General features: G+C 57.0%; 6 protein-coding genes across 6 annotated transcripts; 2 read left to right on the top strand and 4 right to left on the bottom strand.

Annotated features, from left to right (window-relative positions):
* Positions 1-1,147: 1,147 nt before the first annotated feature.
* GLRG_07814 (HAD-superfamily subfamily IIA hydrolase) lies at positions 1,148-2,726 on the bottom strand (the record flags this gene model as incomplete). Its single annotated transcript, XM_008098499.1, has 3 exons — positions 1,148-1,955; positions 2,024-2,317; positions 2,479-2,726. 3 exons carry the CDS (start codon positions 2,724-2,726, stop codon positions 1,148-1,150), a joined length of 1,350 nt encoding a protein of 449 aa, XP_008096690.1.
* Positions 2,727-3,459: 733 nt separating this feature from the next.
* On the bottom strand, positions 3,460-4,500 carry GLRG_07813 (SCO1/SenC; the record flags this gene model as incomplete). Its single annotated transcript, XM_008098498.1, has 3 exons — positions 3,460-3,891; positions 3,999-4,208; positions 4,291-4,500. The coding sequence occupies 3 exons, from the start codon at positions 4,498-4,500 to the stop codon at positions 3,460-3,462; spliced, it is 852 nt and encodes a 283-aa protein (XP_008096689.1).
* Positions 4,501-4,942: 442 nt separating this feature from the next.
* On the top strand, positions 4,943-6,506 carry GLRG_07812 (PHD-finger domain-containing protein; the record flags this gene model as incomplete). The annotated part of the gene is made up of 2 exons (XM_008098497.1): positions 4,943-5,861; positions 5,938-6,506. 2 exons carry the CDS (start codon positions 4,943-4,945, stop codon positions 6,504-6,506), a joined length of 1,488 nt encoding a protein of 495 aa, XP_008096688.1.
* A 628-nt stretch (positions 6,507-7,134) lies between these two features.
* Positions 7,135-9,045, bottom strand: GLRG_07811 (uncharacterized protein; the record flags this gene model as incomplete). Its single annotated transcript, XM_008098496.1, has 4 exons — positions 7,135-7,425; positions 7,502-7,848; positions 7,918-8,908; positions 8,965-9,045. 4 exons carry the CDS (start codon positions 9,043-9,045, stop codon positions 7,135-7,137), a joined length of 1,710 nt encoding a protein of 569 aa, XP_008096687.1.
* Positions 9,046-10,502: 1,457 nt separating this feature from the next.
* Positions 10,503-10,895, top strand: GLRG_07810 (uncharacterized protein; the record flags this gene model as incomplete). Its single annotated transcript, XM_008098495.1, has 1 exon — positions 10,503-10,895. One exon carries the CDS (start codon positions 10,503-10,505, stop codon positions 10,893-10,895), a length of 393 nt encoding a protein of 130 aa, XP_008096686.1.
* Positions 10,896-11,391: 496 nt separating this feature from the next.
* Positions 11,392-13,023, bottom strand: GLRG_07809 (uncharacterized protein; the record flags this gene model as incomplete). Its single annotated transcript, XM_008098494.1, has 1 exon — positions 11,392-13,023. The coding sequence occupies one exon, from the start codon at positions 13,021-13,023 to the stop codon at positions 11,392-11,394; it is 1,632 nt and encodes a 543-aa protein (XP_008096685.1).
* Between the last annotated feature and the right edge of the window lie 5,156 nt (positions 13,024-18,179).

The raw sequence follows: 18,179 nt of genomic DNA, 5'->3' as shown, positions 1-18,179 counted from the left end.
TCCTTGGGGCCAGATAGCAAGGAAGGGAAGACAATTGTTTTGGAGACGAGAGTTTACAGGTGCATCTTGTGGGATGAGAATATATTGTCGGACGAGAAAGGCGACGAATGGCAATTGGTGATGACGATGAGGGGTTGAAGACTACATGTATTCGGACGAGGAAACTTGTTCAGATTGACTGGACAGCGCAGCTCGGACCAAGACTGACTGGTGCTCGTGGGTTTGTTGACCGAGAGCCGTGGGGAACCCCGCCTGGTCATGTGCGTTGCCCCTCGTCCCTACTACATCGTACCTTGGTCTCGGTACGTACATACACGTACATCATACTAGGTATTAGGCATGCAAACACGTGTAGGGCAAGCACCGGGGGTCCCTCCTCCTGCGCCCCTTCCTTCTGAGTGAATAGTGTAGTCCCCTAAGCGTCGTCGGCTCCTTCTCTCACGAAGAACAACCGCAGAACATTTCCACCTCCTTCCAGAGAAGCTGCACATGCACATGCAGATGCAACTCGACATATCATGTACTTGTAAGTACAGACGTACAAGTACTTACTGTACGTACCCAAACCACATGTACAAGTACCTAGGTGACATCTTCCAGCGCCGCTCAAGGCGACGGTTAAAAGTCGTCCACACTGGCAGCCGGCCCCAGCACGCATCACACCTCACACCATAGGTTTAGGCAGTACCTAACTTTACGGAGTATCCGTACTATGTACAGGTATATTCGTACCGAGAAAAGACCCCCAAATGTGACGTCAAGGGCTCCCTGTCCGTCCAGTCGGGAGCTGCCGACCCTGGTTTGCCCTTATTGACATGTCTTGGGCCGCGCGACTTGCATGTGACGTACATGCATGTTTATTAGTCTCACAATGTCGAATCGCTACATCCATATCACTAGGTATCTATCTATTTATCTATCTATTTATCCATCTATCTAGCCTACCTACCTACCAAGGCACCATGTCAGACGGGCGTTTATTTTCAGCTTCGTCAACTGTGGCAAAGCAGCGCCTCATGAACAAACTCAGCCACTCCTTCATTGTGATGCCCCTCCCCCACAAAGTCGCAGCACGCCAGTTGGAACTCCACGCTCGATGCATCTCTTTTGGGAATTGTACATGTACACTGAATGCAACGCGGCCGCCCTAAATCCTCGTCGGCCGTCCCTCCCTCTCCAGCGCCCACTCGACCGCCGCCTTGACGTCGTCCACAATCATCTTGGGCGCGTGTGTCGGCGGCCCTCTCTCCTTCCTCCAGACCCCCGTCTTGACCAGCACCGACGCCCACTCCGTCTTCTCGTTGCTGTAGTCGTTGGCCCCGCGGATGTCGCTCTCTGGGTTGTCTCCTACCATGTACACCGTCTTCAGCGGTGCCACCTCCCCTTTGCCGTCACCTCCCGCCTTGCCCAGCAACGCCCGCCGGTGTGCCTCGAGCACCCCCTCGGCGTACCGGTACGTCGTCGCGAAGGGCTTGCCAAACACCGTCGTCTGCAGCGCCGCCCCGCCCGTCACCGACCTCCACACCCCCGCCACCGCCGCCTGGAACGCCCCTTGCCCGAACCGCGGCTGGTGCCACGTCGTCGGCCAGAGGAGATCCGCATTGGAGTACACGAGCGCCGGCTGCCCGTCCTGCTGCCACCCGCCGTTGGCCAGCGACCTGTCTCCGTTCTTGTCCGAGTACGTCCCCAGCACGCCCCCGCGCGAGAGCAGAAGGTCCATGATGATCTGCATGTCTAGCGCCCAGTCGCGCGGGTCGTTGAACACGAACATGGCGTCGATCTTGAGCGCCTCCGCCTCCGTCGCCGCCCCGCCCCCGACCCCGCCTGTGTAGATGGGCTTGGGGAGGGGCTCGTGCGTCCCGGCGTAGACCGACTTCATCAGCAGCTCAAAGGGGAACACGTCCGGCTGCGCGTGGATCATGTCCGCCGGCGTCACCACGTTCTTGAAGCCGTACCTAACGTCCTGGTAAGCGCATGTGCCTTTGTAGGATAAGATAGAAGGAGAGAAAAGAAAGAGACTCACTGCCTCGCAATCTCGCGACACTTTTGCGCGTTGGCGCCCGTCACGAAGATGGTCTTGTCCCCCAGACCCTCGGGCCCGTGGACCAGCTCCTGGAAGGGCGTGTGCGACTGGACAAAGTTGTCCACCGAGAGCTCCACGCCGAGCTTCTCGCTGAGGTCCCTCACGCGGACCGCCTCGGGCCTGCCCCCGCCGTTCGTCAACAGGATGAAGGGGATGTTGTTGTCGTTGAGGTAGCGGAGGGCCTCGGCGGCGCCGGGAATGGGCTTGGCCACGTGCAACAAGACGCCATCGATGCTGCGCTCCTTTCTTGTCAGTTACCGTGTCTTTTTTTCCGCCTCGCGGCCGAGAACTGTAAAGTGTTGGACGCGTCGCGTTGGCCACCGACTTCTCGCCGCATGCACGCATGCATATATCTCGCTTTTATTTTTATTTTATCAGGGGGTTGCTTGACTCACTCAAAGGCAAACGCAAATGACGGCGCCTCGCCCGCCTCGAAAACACGCTTCTTGGTGCTGAACCACCGTTGAGGTCCGGAGACCCCCAACCACGCCCGCCCCGGGACGTTGGCTGTGCTCGGAGCCGCGAATCTTCCTCCATGGAGCCCGGCGGCGGCGCTCGCGATCCGCGGCGTCGCGTGCGTTCTCGGCGTGGCGAACGGTCTCAAAAGCCGGCCGAGGCCTGTAACTCTTCCTGCCTGCCTCATCCTGACTCTAAAGCTTGAAGTTGGATAGCATGCAATATACCGCCCACATGAATTATCTAATGCTGAACCAGGTGAAATAAGTGGTGTGTCTCTCGCAAAAGACAAAGAGAGAGAGTGTGTATGTGTGTATGGTGTATGAGAGGTGAGGCGGTGATGAATTATTGTTGAGGTGGAATCGCACGGATACACTGGCTGGAACAGCTTGTTCGACTTGACGGCCGACTTGAGGCACTGAGAGCTCCCCCCCGCCATGCCTCTCCCACCCCTGCACGCATGACCAACCCCCCCCCCCATGCCACCAACGCCACTCGCTAATTTTAGCGGCGAAGCTCGTTCCCGGCTGCCGGTGCAGACGCCGGCCGTTTCTTTGCAGCTTTAATGCGACGGCTTGAAACCTGACAGCTGCCCAAGAGGGGAATCGTTGCAATGCAGACGGACTGGTTCTGGTTCCTATTCTGACTTTCTCTTGGTTCTGGCTTGTAAATCCCTCCGCGGCTGCGTGTCGCTGGCGTTGGTCCAGACGAACAGAGCTTCGTCTTCACTCCACCAGCGAACGCGGGATCCAAGAGTACATGTACAAAGTGATATTACAGTGTGATTGAGTGTGGTCACCGAGCCCGATTGCTCAAAAGGTCTATCCCATGAAACAGCCGTGGCGGTATACATATTACACAGGTCGATACAGAAACCTCCTTCCCTCCCTCAACCTTGTTCGTCTTCGTCAAACCCGCGCTTAGTCCTTCTTCCAACCGCCCTGCCAGTCGTTCATGTGGTCCAGGATGATCTTGGCCGCCGCCGTCGGGGAGTGCTGGCGCCCCAGCGCCTCGACGAAGTCGCCCTCCGGGTCCATCAGGTAAAAGTATATGCTGTGGTCGACGAGGTAGTCCTGGCCGGGCTTGACGTGCTGCGGCGTGCTGAAGTAGACGCGGTACAGCTTGCACATGGCCTTGATCTGGTCGTAGGTGCCCGTCAGGCCGATGAACTTGGGGTGGAACTCGGAGAGGTACTCCTTGACCACGGCGGGGTTGTCGCGCTCCGGGTCGCAGGTGATGAAGATGGGGAGGATCGAGCCGGGCCGCTTCTCCTCGACGAGGTCGTACATCCGCGCCATCTTGTCGAGCTCGTCGGGGCAGATGTCGGGGCAGTGCGTGAAGCCAAAGTAGACCTGCGTGAGGGGAAGGGGGGGGGGGGGTTAGGTTATGTTGTTTTTAGTCGCCACGGCCGGGTCGTATACGTCCCGACGAAAGAGATGGGGGCAAAACCAAAACGTACCAGTGCGTAGCGACCCTTCATGTCCTCGCTCGTGAACTTGTTGCCGTTCTGGTCAATCAGCTCGAACGACCCTCCGACCTTGGGCCGCCCGATACCCTTGGTCGCCTCGGCGATGCGCTTGCGCTCCATGCGCTGCTTCTCGTGCTCAAAGTACCACGTCAGGCCGACACCGGTGGCGACGAACAGAACACCGGCCTTCCATGAAAAGGGCTGATTTTTTCAAGTCCAGTCAGCGCATACGCTCCTCGATCCGAGGCTTTGCTTTCCCCAAAGCGACGACGGCTTCCCTTACCCCTGCTCTGTACCTGCTTTTTGCCTCCTCCACGGTCTTGTATGTCTTTGTCCTCCTCTGCGCCGGGGAGGGTTTCGTCTGGAACATGGTCGGCGCGGCAGTCGGCCGGGTCTGCTTAGGAACTGCTGCTTGGGAGATGCATCGTCGGCATTGTGTCGATGTCGTGGAGGAGACGGACTTCCACAGAAGCCTCGAGGCTGCGAGGGACATGGCTGCGGCAATTGAGGCCTTGAGTTGCTTGCAGTATGACAGAGAAAAACCTGAGGACCAGATACGACTGCAGGTCTTAGTTCGTCACTCGACATCCCATCCCATCGTAAGACCCAAAAAAGCTCTCGGTGAGCTTGGGCCACTTTCCACAAAAAGTGGTGTGTCGGAAGAATAGTTGATGCGGCGCAACCAAGTAGTCGCCTCTTCTTCACCTCGGCACACCGAGAGCTTCCTCACCGAAGGGAATTATGGGTCTCGTCGATGCCAGGACTTCACTTAATGTTCAACTTCACAAACCTCACACACCCCTGCACAACTAACAGAAGGTCGCTCTCAACATTTCTTTATCCAAGAATCTCATTGCATCTCACTTTTCTTTGGTTTATAAGGCTTCAAACTCACTTGCAGGGTTGCAGTTGAAAGCCCGCCGTTTGCTGGGGCTATGGATTCCGACGTGGAGCCCAAGGTGAAAGGGGACGAGGGCCGGGCGGATGAAGGCGAGGCGGAGGATCACGAAATGACAGACGCACCTGTCCAAGAGGCGACCGGCTCTCAGTCCCCGCCCCAAGCTGCATCCCAAAGTCAAATAGGCTCAAAATTGATCCCTCCTTCCTCGGATTCAGATCTTCTCCCACCATCAACCCTGACATCAACAAATCCCACCTCGTCAACAAGCAACCCAAGCAACACCATCCTAGAAACGACGGAAAAGCCCCCTGAACCGCAAAAGATGGGACCCAAGAAGAAGGGCACAGCCGCCGTCAAGAAGACTCCCAAGCGACCAAAGGGCGGCGGCCGCGGCGGCCACAGCGCTTCCAAAGGCGGCAGGCCGAAGAAGCAGGCCGGCGGCGGCGCCTCCACCAACCACCAGGAAGAGCTGGGCGGTGGCTCCGATGAGGAATCCGACAACGGACCGTATTGCATCTGTCGCGGCCCCGACGACCACCGCTTCATGATCTCGTGCGACGTCTGCGAGGACTGGTTCCACGGCGAGTGCATCGACATCTCCAAGGACGTCGGCGAGAACCTCATCGAGCGCTTCGTCTGCCCCAACTGCACCGACGTGGAGAGGAACGTCGTCAGCCTGTTCAAGAAGATCTGCTCCTACGCCAAGTGCATCAAGGCGGCCCGCCTCTACGGCGACGGCGAGAAGAGCGCCTTCTGCTCCGACGAGCACAAGCAGCTGTGGTGGGAAAAGGCCATCGCCTCGCTGCCCAAGAAGTCCTCGGCCAACAACACCCGTGACGGGCTCGTGCAAGAGGAGCTCATGGGACTCTTGACCAGCAATCTTGCTGGCGTCGATCCGGACGATGGCCTGTGGAGGGTCCAAACCCGCCCGTTTGCTCCCCCGGCCACTGGACGTATGTGAAGCTCGCGCCCCCCCTCCCCCCCCCCCAAATGTGCTGTGAAGATGGAGAGCTAACCTGCCATTTGAAGCCGAGAGCCCCGAGTCCAAGAACAAGGCTCTGGTGCCCGGGATCCTCACCGAGGAGGAGGTGGACATCCTCCAGACGTCGGCCGCCGAGCGCTACAAAATGGGCGAGGAGGTCGTCCTCTGCCAAAAGATGCTGCAGCTCCTCGACTGGGCCAACGACCGGCGCAAGTCCCTCATCGCGTCCAAGCACTTGGACGACGCCGCGTGCGGCTACGACCACCGCCTCGACCAGGTCGGCGTCGTCGGCCCCTTCGCCAACTGGCTCAACTCGGACGAGGCCAAGGAGGTCTTCAAGGCCGGGAGCCTCGACGTCGGCAGCCGCCTGGCCGGCGACTACAAGAACATCTGCGACAAGAAGCGCTGCAAGGCCCACCAGGGCTGGTTCTCCATCCACACTAGGGACGTGCGGTACCAGATGAAGCTGCTCGCCATGGACGCCAACAAGAAGCTCGACAAGGAGCGCCTCATCAAGCAGTCGGCCGCCGAGCGGAAGATGAGGAAGGAGGCCGAGAACAACTACGTCCAGGCCGTCCTCCGCGATGGCACTCTCGGCCCGCTCAAGTCTGGATGAGGGTCCCCATTCTTTGGCGAGGGGGGGGTGGTCCCAGGTCCATGAAGTTTTTCTTTTTTTTCTTCTCTTTTTCTTGGTGTGTTTATCATGGCGACAGTGGTATCGGCGTTGCGAGGGAGGTTTGGGAATGGTGAACCGGCCCGACTCTGGCTTCAAGTCGCCGGCTGCGAAGCATGGGGCGGCTCTGCATTACGGAGCTCGCTATCAGATACATAACTAGTGCTGGACGGCGAAAGAGTCGTTCCGTACCTTGGCTCTAAGACCGCATGATGCGCGGTATTACTTCCAGAAGGATCATCACATGCATCTTCACCATCTCTCATTGCCCGTGACGCTTAGCCTGGAGCGTAACGCCCTCTCTACCAGCCAAGCCAAGCAAAGCAAAGCAAAGCAAAGCGGCGGATGAACTATGCACGGCACATGGGGATTCTTTCTTGCTAGCCTTTTCATGTCGAACATGGCCGTTCCATAACCCCCAAGCGGTCTAGCCCAGTTCACCCGGTACACGAATATCGCGATACGTATAACCCGATACGCAACGTCTCTAGCTTACCACGTTTCAGTCTCTCAACACGGTACAAAATACCCGACAACCCTCTATTTTCAGCCTTTAAACTTCAATGAGCAGCTATGTTGAACCCGGCTGACGGCGCTGTATTTCCTTTCGCTCTTTGCGAAACCTCCAGAACTTCCAAAACCCTCTGCAAGTGTGCCCAAGCTGGTAGAGCTGGTTCAAAGCACACATGGCGATGACCATTTCGTTGAAATACACACACAGAAAGTAGAAGAACACGCCGGTTGCCGCAAGCGCCGCAAAGAACGCCAGCTTGATGATCCACCTCGGCGTGTCCTGGTACACGATGGCCGCCAGGCCGAATCTGGTGTCAAAGCTCCCATCGCTTTCCGCCTCTCCGAGATGCTGTTCAAAAGAAAGGACTTGTCAGCTCACAGTCCCTCCATATGGCTGGCACGTCAGAATTGGGAAGCAAACTCACTCCCGCCTCCATCACAAGGGTGTTCACTCTGTTCGGCAGCTCGACACCGCTCGCCTCCGACTCCTCGGGTATGCTCGTCGTCTGGCGATAGGCGTGCGTAGATTGCTCCCGCACGGTGTCTCCTGTTTGCCGCCTTGAAAGGCCGCCAGTCATGGTTGCTTCAATGCCCGCCTGCCGGCGGTCCTCGGAGACGGTGACCCGTCTCCTTGGGGGAACCACCCACTCGTCCGTGCCCTGTCGAGAGTTTCTCTCCGGGAGAAGGAACGTGAGCTGGCCTCTTTCTGTTCTTCTACGAGGTGGCGAGTCGTTTCTGGCCTCGCTCTGCCCATCTGTTTCTGTCGGAGAGCCTTGATGAAGAAGCGTCAGCAGACTCGTTCAGCAAGCAGAAAGGAGAGGACGCCGCCACCGTAACCTACCACTGGCCTCCATGATGTTCAACAGCAACACAATCAACATGACAAGAGGCAGGATCTGGCCAAACTTGGGCTCTAAAAGATGCGAGTAATCGACCCGCGCGTAGACCAGGACCTCCAATAGAAAATATATCCCCGTGACCGTGAAGCTAAAGTTCACACAGAGGGCAAAGATCAGTGACCGCCAGAAATCCCCGAATATGGCCTGGGCTACGATACGCGCCGTTACCCGCCAGGGAGGCTTCGGCGACCTCTTTCGGAGCTGGCGACACCTCCGGCTGTACATTGCGCGCATCTCTTGTCTCTCATATTCATTCCACGCCTCCAGGCTCCTCCTCGACGCCTCGTCTCGGTAAACAGCACTCAGCGCACAGTTCACCAGAGAGTAGACGCGTGGGAACTGGGAGCGCGCGTTACGGAGCTGGGACATGGAGTTACGGAAGCTGGAGGCGACCCACCAGCAGAGGGCGAGCCACGCGACAAAGAGGTACGGCCAGTCAGTCTTGTAGTGGCGTATGGCGCAGGAAACGGTCCTTCGCACGCTGTTGCTGTCGGTAAGATAGGTGAGGAAGCTGGTTGTGAGGATGAAGACGAGAAGGAACGCCATGAGCCAGATGCGCACCTTCGCCTGCCGCCTGTGCTCCTCGAAGTGGGACCCCAGGGCCAGGAGGCAGTCCATGTGTACGCCGGATGCGAGATAGGCGAGCGCCTCGCCGACCCTGAAGCAGAGCAGGGACATGCTGCACGTCTGCACGTAGAGGGCGATGAGGATGCCGAAGCTCGTCACCAGCAGCTGGTCGCTCAGCCCGAGGATGAGCTGCAGGTACTTTGTGCTGCGAATGGAGGCCAGAACCGACCGTTGCCGCTCCAGCCTCCCAAGGATCATATTATCGATCTCCATGTACAAACAGGCGTGGAAGGTGGTGCGAGCGATGTACGCCAGGCAGATGGCGATCGTGGATAGCAGCACCGGAACCACGAAAGCGAGAAGAACCTTGTTCGTGTGTCAGTGTAAGGTTGAACGTGCTGTTGAGGGTGTGAAATGCTGACCCCGATTCCCATGATATCTGGATCAGTAGGATCTTCATTGAACTCGTTGCAGTCTGCGTTGGAACTACACGCAGCCCCCATTTTGCCGCGTTGAGATTGTACCGTGGCAGAATGAGACGCTGCCATCGGGCCCATGAGCTAGGGGAGGCAGAATAATATACGACAGCATCGAAGCACTAGACCCAAGGCTGCAGCAGAAAGCCGTGTGTGATAGCGCCTTCAATGTGCAAGCATGCACGTAGCAGCAGGCTGTGGCCGTAAGCGGCATGGCCAGCAGCAGCTTATCATGAGCCTATCATCCTGCAGGCTGCAGACCCGGGCAGGCAACCCGAGTCTAGTCTTCTCCGATACGAAACATTAACGATGGTGTTCCGCAGCAGCTGAGTACTACACAGCAGGCTGACTTAACATAGGCGAGCTGAAGGAGGCGTAACGCCGAGATGGCCACCTCTCATGCTGCGCCTCGAGCCTGGTGCGCGGCCGAGTCCTTTTCCGACGACGCGGATGATGGCCGAAACAAATAGGTTGCTAGGTTTTGACTAATATGGTTGGCGGGCACAGAATGAAGGCTGCTGTTGGAGCAGAAGAGTCGGGACCAAAAGGTAGGTCTGAGTTTGAAGTGCTGATGATGTAGAAAATCCCTTTTGGCACTGCGCAATTCGTTCTGATTTTATGCACCCATTGGGTGCCGCTCCTTCCCACAGGCATGTCAAGATTACATGCAATCAATGGCTTCCCGCACCGGGGGCGTGCGATATTGATGTCGGGACACCGGTACCAGTATGCCTCTCTGCCACCTCGTTTGCATCGTCTCTTCTTTTCCAAACCCCCCCATCCCTCATCCCTCGAAGTAAGGAAGAAAGACGGGGCAGAAGGAGGAAAGAAGGCCCCCAGTCGTCTTGGACGACGTCTGATTAAGAAGACGGAACGAAAGGAGGGGACGGCAGCAACCGCGGTTGTCGGCCACGCCCGCTCGGCGAACCAGGAGGGCAAACAAAGGCAATGCAGCCTGCGGCCCACTGAGATGCCGGCTAGTCAAGCATGCAGACCGACAAACACTCATCGACTCTGCAACCCCCCGAGCACCCCGGCGGACGCCTTCTCTCGAGGGTGGGCAAAAAAAAGCCGTGGCCATGTCATGCTTGGAGAGGTTGCCCCCCCTGCGTGATCACTCTCTCTCTCTCTCTCTCTCTCACTCACTCTCTCTCTCTCGCTCTCTCGCTCTCTCGCTCCCTCCTCGACAGCTTCACGTGTCTGTTGTCCTACAGAGCTTGCGAGATCGGGGAGGAGACGAGGAGAGGACTGTGCAGGAAAAGAGAGGCTCTTGTCTCACCCGAAGAACTTGCGATAACATCCCCCCTTCCAACCCCCGAGGGCCTCAGGAATGTCACTCATATCCGGCCGGGTGCCGTTCACAGAACCCTCTTCCCCCTCACACCTCTGCAGCCCGTCTCGAAAAACAAAAACAAAAACCACATCGCCCAGTCAGCCGCATTCCAAATGATGGAGCAGAATTTTTAGCAGTATTTCTTTTTTGTATGCATGTGTATGTACCGCGTTCATACAATGGAATGATCTCCTACAAGAAAAAACTTTTCATAGAGTATCTCCTTCTACAAATACAAGGCTCCCGCCAGTCCTTCTCCCAACAAGGCCCATCAATAACATTATTCCCTGTGCCAAAAGAAAAAGAAAAAGAGAAAAAAAAAAAACGCTTCAACATCCTTGCCCTCTTGGCTGCCCCTCTCTCCCATTGCCTTTTCTGTCCTTCCCCTCCCCCAAACACAATGCTTTGCGATGCTCAACCCTTCATGCCATGCCCGACCGCCAACCGCCGTGCCCGCTTGCCGAACCATCTCTCAAAAGCCCATTTCTTTTTTCATCGTGCAAAAGTCGCCAAAAGTGTGATGCCAAACAAGGACGAAAATTAGCCGTCAAGTCACGCTTGAGAAAGTCCAACAATGCCAGTCTAGAGAGGGGACAGTTCCGAAACCTGCCCTTTAACCTGCAGACTTCTCTCCCTGTGCCAAAACGCGGGGGAGGAGGGTGAAGGAAGCTGCAAAATAAGTGCCTCGTTATGTATGTATGTACGTCTGCCCATGATGCTTGCTCCCATAAACGTGTGGACCGTCATGGGCGCCAGTTGTGTCGTATGTTCGTGCAGGAAGAAGTCGTAAATACTCGTTCAGTGACACTCTCATGGAGTGAAGTGGTTGTAATATGCGTTGCCAGCCCGGGGAGGGAGGAGGGTAATTAGTCTCCGTAGACATAAGCCAGAACAAGGTTCAGGACAACAGAAGTAGTATAGGTTCTTCGTGGCTGAGCCCCCTGTGTTTTGCACTGCCATTTCCAGCAGCAAGATGTGTGCGTGCAGACATGACAAGAATCAACAGCCGCACAGGCTTAGTGATGTCGGCCCGGAGAGTACTAGTGGCGAGCGCCGACTTGACTGTTGCTGGCGCGGCTACGCTCATCCTCTTCCATGACGTCGCTCAGGCGTGTGGGATGGTGGTGCCGGGGGACAGTCTCCCAGCCTGGTGCGGCATATCCTGAACCCGAGTAATCCTGAGCGCCGTACGACTGCTGCTGTTGCTCTCCAGCCGTGGTGGGATTCTGCGCGTAGCCGGCGCTGGGAGGATTGGTCGCGGGAGTCTCATACTCTTCTGTGCCTTCGTCAGAAACTGGGGAAGGCGGAGCAATGAAGGGCACCTTGTTTCCTTGGGAATCGCGAATGAATTGGCCCTGTGCGTCAATGGCGTACTCACCTTCAGAGTATCCGCCCTCGGAACCAGTACCGGTGTAAGTGACACCCTCCGATTCTGCGGCGGTGGACTGCCCGCCGGGGGTTTGCGAGTACTCCCCGGTGTAGCCGCTTTGCTGACCGCTATACTCGGGCTGGTATCCGCGCTGCTCACGAGAGCTGCCGTGACGGCTAGGGACGCCTTGGGTCATGGGAACAACTTGGACGCCGCCGACGATGGTGGGCTGGCCGCTCTGCAGAGACAGGGTCCGCTCGCGCTCCTCATGCTCACGTCGGCCGAGCTCCTCCCAGGCACGACGGGCCTCTTCCTTGGAGATCTGGAGCTCCTTCTTCATCTCTTTCACGCGCTCATCGTTGGCCGAGTGTTGACGCTCCTTCTGGATGGCGGCCTGGACAGCGTTCTCTCTAGCACGTCTCTCCTCTTCAAGGGCCGCCTCCAACATGGCGTTGACCTCCTGGGCGCGCTCCAGCTCGGCTCTGGTCTCGAAGAACCATCTTTGGAACTTTCGCTCCGAGCTGGCACGGAGTCGCTGCAGCTCAACGACTGCATGAAAAAGGTTGGCGCCGGCCGCAGTAAGATCGGTGACTTGACGAGAGAGAGCCTGGTTGATGGGGTCGCGTTCGATGTCCTGATTGTTCTGCTCGAGCCGTCGAATCCAAAAGCTGGTAAGACCCTCCCAGTGAGCCGACAGGGTCTCCCAACGCTCGAACGCATGGGGAAAGGAGTTCCTAGGTCTCGATGCAACATCCTGCCCAGCCTGAACTGAGGTGTTGGGGGGTTGTTGAGCGGTGCCGGCCTGAGGGGCGGTGCTGTAGGGCTGCTGGCCGGATTGCGAAACGGATGCCGTTCGACCATGTCGGGGGTGGGCTTGGGATGTGGTAGGCTGGCGGGAGCTTCCTCCCGGGTTGGTTCGGGCCTGCGGGGTATCGGTGGCCACGGGTCGGCGTTGGGAGGCGGGGTCCTGCTGGGGCACGTTGGCAGTGCCACCAGTTGATGCTCCTCCGGCAGCGCCAGTAGCGGCGGCGGCGGCGGCGGCTCGGCGCTCCGCATTCCGTCTCTGAGTGTCCTCCAATAGACGAGCTTCTTGCTCGGCTCGCTGTCTCTCCAACTGCATCTGCTCTTGCTCAGCTCTCTGTCGGGCTGCCTCTCTAGCAGCGCGCTCCTGCATGATCATTCTAGGACCACGAATACCGGAAGGTGAGCTGGTAGGGTTGGGCGTGCCGGTCGGACGGTGGCGGGCCGAGTTGGACGCGTTGCCGTTGGAAGCGGTGCCACCGCTTCCAATGAGGTCGGCCATGGTCGCGCTTTCTTCGACTTCGTCGGGAGTGAACGGATGAGGTTGTCTGAGCGCTTCCTCGAGGGCAAAGAGGATAGCGGCGCGGGTATTTCTGGAGACGCGGTGAGGGCGATGAGACTCGCGTCGGGAATGAGCAGACGGTGATGTCGGGTCTCGGTATTGCGGAGCTTCGTCGGAGGACTCTAGATCAAAGTCGTCCTCGCTGAGATCTTGCGAGAGAACTCTTCTTGTACGTGAGTGTCGTCGGTCTTGGGGCGCGGAAATCCGGGGGTAATCGAAAGTAAACGTCGGTGCAGGCGCAAGTGCAGGTGCGGGCGCGGGCGCAGGTGCAGTCGTGAGCTGCGGTTTGGGACTGAAACCAACCGAGACGGCCTCGATATGGACCTGACGTGCGGGCTGCGGCGTAGGACTCGGGGTGGCTTCAAAGCGCGACGTACGTCGAAGGGTGCGTTGGGAGAGTTGGGACGAGGCGGGAGTGGACGGTCTCTCAGCTGGATCTGGGGTAATGTTTCGCGGGTGCCTCCGCTGGCGCTGCTGGCGCTGCGCAGAAGGGATCGTGATTTCGTGAATTTCGTGACGGTCGTTAGAAGGCGTGGGGGGGGTTTGGTCTGTCAACTTGGCAATATTGCCCAGGTCACCGGTCTGACCTGCTTGAGTAGACAAGGTGGAGCTCGCACCACCGCAGTGGTGAGGTCAGAAAGTAGGTGAGAACTAGAGCAGGCTTCGATGGGGGGAGGAGGACCTGTGAGAAAGCTGATTTTGGAGGGTCAGCAGGCCCCGAAGGATAGGCACAGCGAAGGTGAAGTGTGTGGGTTGTTCGTAGGTGACGTGGGAAAATAATGGGTGAGGTTGGAGGAGGGAACAGGGTGCGACTTACTTTGGCAGGGTGGTAGTATCTTGATGACGGGGTCCCGATACCACACCCAAAAAGGAAGACGGGAATTAAAAGCGGTCTGCGGGAACAGGCAAGATGCAGCTCGGCAGAGATGGAGTGGAATCCAAATCAGAAAAATTGGGGATCCTTAGGAATGGAGAAGACGTGGGAAAAGTGAAGCTGCTAGCCGGGTCGAAGTGAAGAAATTCGAGAGGTTGGAACGTGGTTTGAAAAAGAGGGTGGCTAGGCGAATATGCGCGCTTTGGGAGTGCGTGGGCGGAATTGAACGGTAAAAGATTGGACAAGGTGCGATTGGAGAAGATAAGCGTAATTTCTGGCTTCCTTTTCTGGTTTTCTTTTTTTGTAACAAAGCTGTTAGTTGGTTTGATTTGAGAAATTGAGTGATTGAACTGGGTATATGTCGATTGCAACCCACCACTGCATGCGCAGTACAGTACACTTTGAAGGATTGCGACAATGGTGTTGGCAGTTGACGACGATGTGGCTTTTTTGTGTCGAAGTGAGAGGAAGAAGGATGAGGGGGGTGGATTGGGTGTGAGTATGAGAGTGAGATGAGAGTGAGAGTGAGAACAACGCATGCAAGTTGGCTGAGGGAGCCTTTGCTGATTGCGCGTGGGAGAGGGGGGCGGGGGGGAAAGAAAAACAACGCAGGGTGTGAATTCTTTTTTCCTATGCAGCAAGAGCAAAGTACATATGACTTTTGGGTGAGGAAGGTGAGGAAGATGGCAAGTGAAAGGAAGGAGCGGTCAATTAGGTGGGCAATGGCCGGTTTGCAGTGCTCTTTCCTAGTTGCACCCTTAGGAAACCCCTTCTCAACTCCAAATTGAAGCGAGGGTGGAGGGCATCACGTAGGACGCGGCAAAGAAAAGAGCAGGTAGGCCCAAGAGACTTACTTGACTTGAGTGTAGCAGAAGCGGCGGCCGGTTGGGTTGCAACGGCCAGGAGGTGTGCAACACCCACTCGGTCGCCTCGGTCAGAGTCAGTGGACAGACAGACAGGCTTGAATGACCCGGCCAGAGAGACAGACGGGCAGAGCCAGCCTTCGAAAAAAGGTGTCCTTCCAGTCAGTGTCTCAATCCAGATGCTGGACACCGACAACACCCCCAATTGTCTCGGGTTGCGCCGGTGGTGTGGTTGTTGTTGGTGCTCGTCCAATTCCACCACCTCCAAGCTCAGCTCAGCTCGGTCAATACCAATGTCAACGTCAATGCTGTGCTGTGCCGTGGTCAACCGGGCTGGTTTCGTTGCCTGCTGTGCTGCTTGTCGTCTTTCGCTACTACTATCAGTAACTGAAGCCAACACGGACCTGTGGCAGCTCACCCAGCAACTCCTCCTCCATCCGACCTCGGTCAGGATGCGGACGTCGAGGACATTGATGGACGGGCGGGATTGTATGAGGTCGGTCGGTCGCCGGTCGAGCTGTTGGGTGTCGAATGCTATGCCGGGTTCGAAAAGGGCGGGATGATGGTTATGATGATGCAAGACTAGACGTGCGAAAGCATGACACAACCAAGACGGGGCATACACGCAGGCAAGGCACACAGGCACACGACGCGGCATGGGACGGACGGGCAACGGGTTTTAATTGTTTCGGCAGGGCACCGGCACCGTACCCAGCCCATCATCTCGCGTCGATTCAATCACCCGCGGCGGAGTTCTCACTTCTCGCCTGGCGGGCAGGCAGGGCAGGGCAGGGGGGACGGAAACATCCAACACAACTAGGCTTCCCGTTCAATACTGGAGCAACAGACGGACAGAGGGCGACCAAATTACCTGCCGTCGCGGGTGGGCGACATGGGTCAATTCCTGCCCGTTTCCAGTTCGGCATGGCAGAACGGATGGATACCTTGGCTCTCGACGCAACAAAGGCCGCCCCGTTTATCCATGATGTGCAGGGAATCGCAAGCTCGTTGCAGGTGGCTCCCCGTCTTGAGGTATTCTAGCCCGAAGCCATCGAGACCAGAGTTGGCCGGGGCACACTGAGATGCGCACAATGTGGATCGGCGAGCTGTCGCCTGCTGCAGTCAGCTTGGAACATAGCTGCAGTAATCAGGATCGGGTGCCTTAGCAGCGCGTTTTTAAGTGCGTTCCCAAGTATGACCCCCCTCGACTACCATGGATGGTCGCCGCCATTACATGCATGGAATACGTGTGGTTAAGGGTCGAGCCACCGATGGAGGTCGCGTGTGGACCTGTATCGGGGTCCACCCCATGTGCCCTCACTTGACAAAACTTGGGAGAAAGCGTCTACGAAAAGGAAAGAGACTCTGCTGCAATGAGCTGGCATATCGGATCTTGGGTGTCAATTGAGACGGTTGATGCGAGCCAGCCCCCAAGAAGAGACTTCGGAGCATGCTCCATAGGTGAGGACAAGAGATTGGAAGCTGCTCGCCTCACCTGGCCGACTGACCAGTGGCCTGCTGCGGCGCTGCGACGCTGCATCGCCGCTGACGACTTCAGCCAGTGGGAGAAATGAGGGGGGGAGGGGAGGGGCTGGGACATGGGAGGTGGGCGTGGTAGGTTCGACCGGCGAGGAAGTAGTACGAAGCTGGCCCAACCAGCCCCAGCGGAGGACGGCAAGGTGTTGGGCGCGAAGCAAATTTCTACCTACGGCTTGACTAGGTACGGCAATCTAGGAAAGTATGTGAGCAGGCGGTGAGAGCAGAGAATCGCGCGTGTGTGCGTTGTGTGTGTAAGCAAGAAAAGTCTAATATGTGTTGGAAGTGAGATTCGGAGTGAGAAATGAGGTGTGGATGAGTGTGAGTTGTCACTGCGCAGTGACGACACGATACGGATACCATTTGCACCCTCCTTTCTTCAGCAGTCCCGATGGACTGGGAGGCCCCCGTCTGGATTGGAGGCAAACTCGGCATCCAGCCACACGGACGCTCCGTAGAGACAGGCCATTACGAGATGATTGCGCGGTATCCGTAGCAGGCGTGGGCCTGCAACGTCGAGATGAAGATTTCAGTCCCGAGACACCTCATCAAAAATCCGGGCGAGGTTGGTAGGTTATCCGGTAGGTACTGCGGTGACGCGCCCGCCCAAATCACCGAGTCAAAGCGGCAGTTTTCCCTGTAATGTCTTGTGATGACGAGACATGCACGCACAAGAGGCGTTCGTCCGTCTCTCAATTGTGCTGCCTCCCACCCGGAATCTGACAAGCAGTGCATTGAATGATGGATGCATTGGCAGCAACCGATACAAAAGGAAGAAGGGACGAAGAACAACTCTTTTGGAAGGAAGGACAGGACGTCCAAGATTCGGTCATGGGTTTGGTTTCATGGGGGCTTTGGCCTCAGCTATGATTATCAAGGCGGAAGAGAAGTGCATGCATGGAAGGAGCCCTCGACCTCAACTTGCCCAGCATCTTGCACGGACCATGTACAGCTCTGGCCGCCCCCCATCCCAATCTCTGCCAGGAAAAGGGAAGGGGAAGCAACCAGCGATAAGGTCCGTGCACAGGCATGTGTACCTTACTACCTAATTGTACATAAATACGTACTACGGTATCCGTACCTACCTACCTACCTAGGTGCCTCCTGCCTGGGTACCTTCCTAAAGTGAGAGAGCTCGGGTCCCCAACTGGGAAACAACGTGGCCCCTGTCGCTTGATCTTTCTTTCCTGAACCAATCACATGATCCAATGGACCACACCTGCCATTAAGCTCGTAACTGCCTCGTGTGCCTGGAACTGCTCTTTCGATCAGACAAAACGATCCCGCCGCCCTGGACCTGTTCTTTGACTGATCGCTCGCAGCATGGTTGGAAATAGGACACAAAATTCGGGCCCCCAACACGGACCGCATGGTTTCAAAGATTGGCCGTATGCCACCCCGTCGTATCCAACTGCCTTGACTTAACATCTATCTAATCTTTTATCCACCGTCAGGGGTAAATCCCATCTCGGCGTCAGTCTCTCATTCTGCTGCCCAACACAAGCAGGCTGACTCCCCGTTCTGCACGTCGTGTCGAAACCCCCCAAAGTCAAGGACGCCTTTGGAGCTCCTTCGAAATCCTAGGGCAGCTCATATCGGCCGTTGAAACACTAAGAGAAATCCTCGCGTTTTCTTCACATCGCAATTCCTGACTCCCGACGTCCCCCCCGACGAACCCATCCCGGGAGGGCGGTGGTCTGTTATCAACATATAAGCTTGGGCTTACTTTGTATGCCGACGAGGACTTACTCTATCCTTGTGAAGGGAGGCGAAAGGGTGAGCAGACACTGTACGCAGCTTGGTCTAATGGCACTGCCCGCCGA

The sequence above is a fragment of the Colletotrichum graminicola genome (assembly GCF_000149035.1).
Source record: "Colletotrichum graminicola M1.001 genomic scaffold supercont1.34, whole genome shotgun sequence".
NCBI classification, from domain to species: domain Eukaryota; kingdom Fungi; phylum Ascomycota; class Sordariomycetes; order Glomerellales; family Glomerellaceae; genus Colletotrichum; species Colletotrichum graminicola.
Note: the sequence above shows the minus strand (reverse complement) of the source record. Positions and strands in the feature narration are given on the sequence as shown.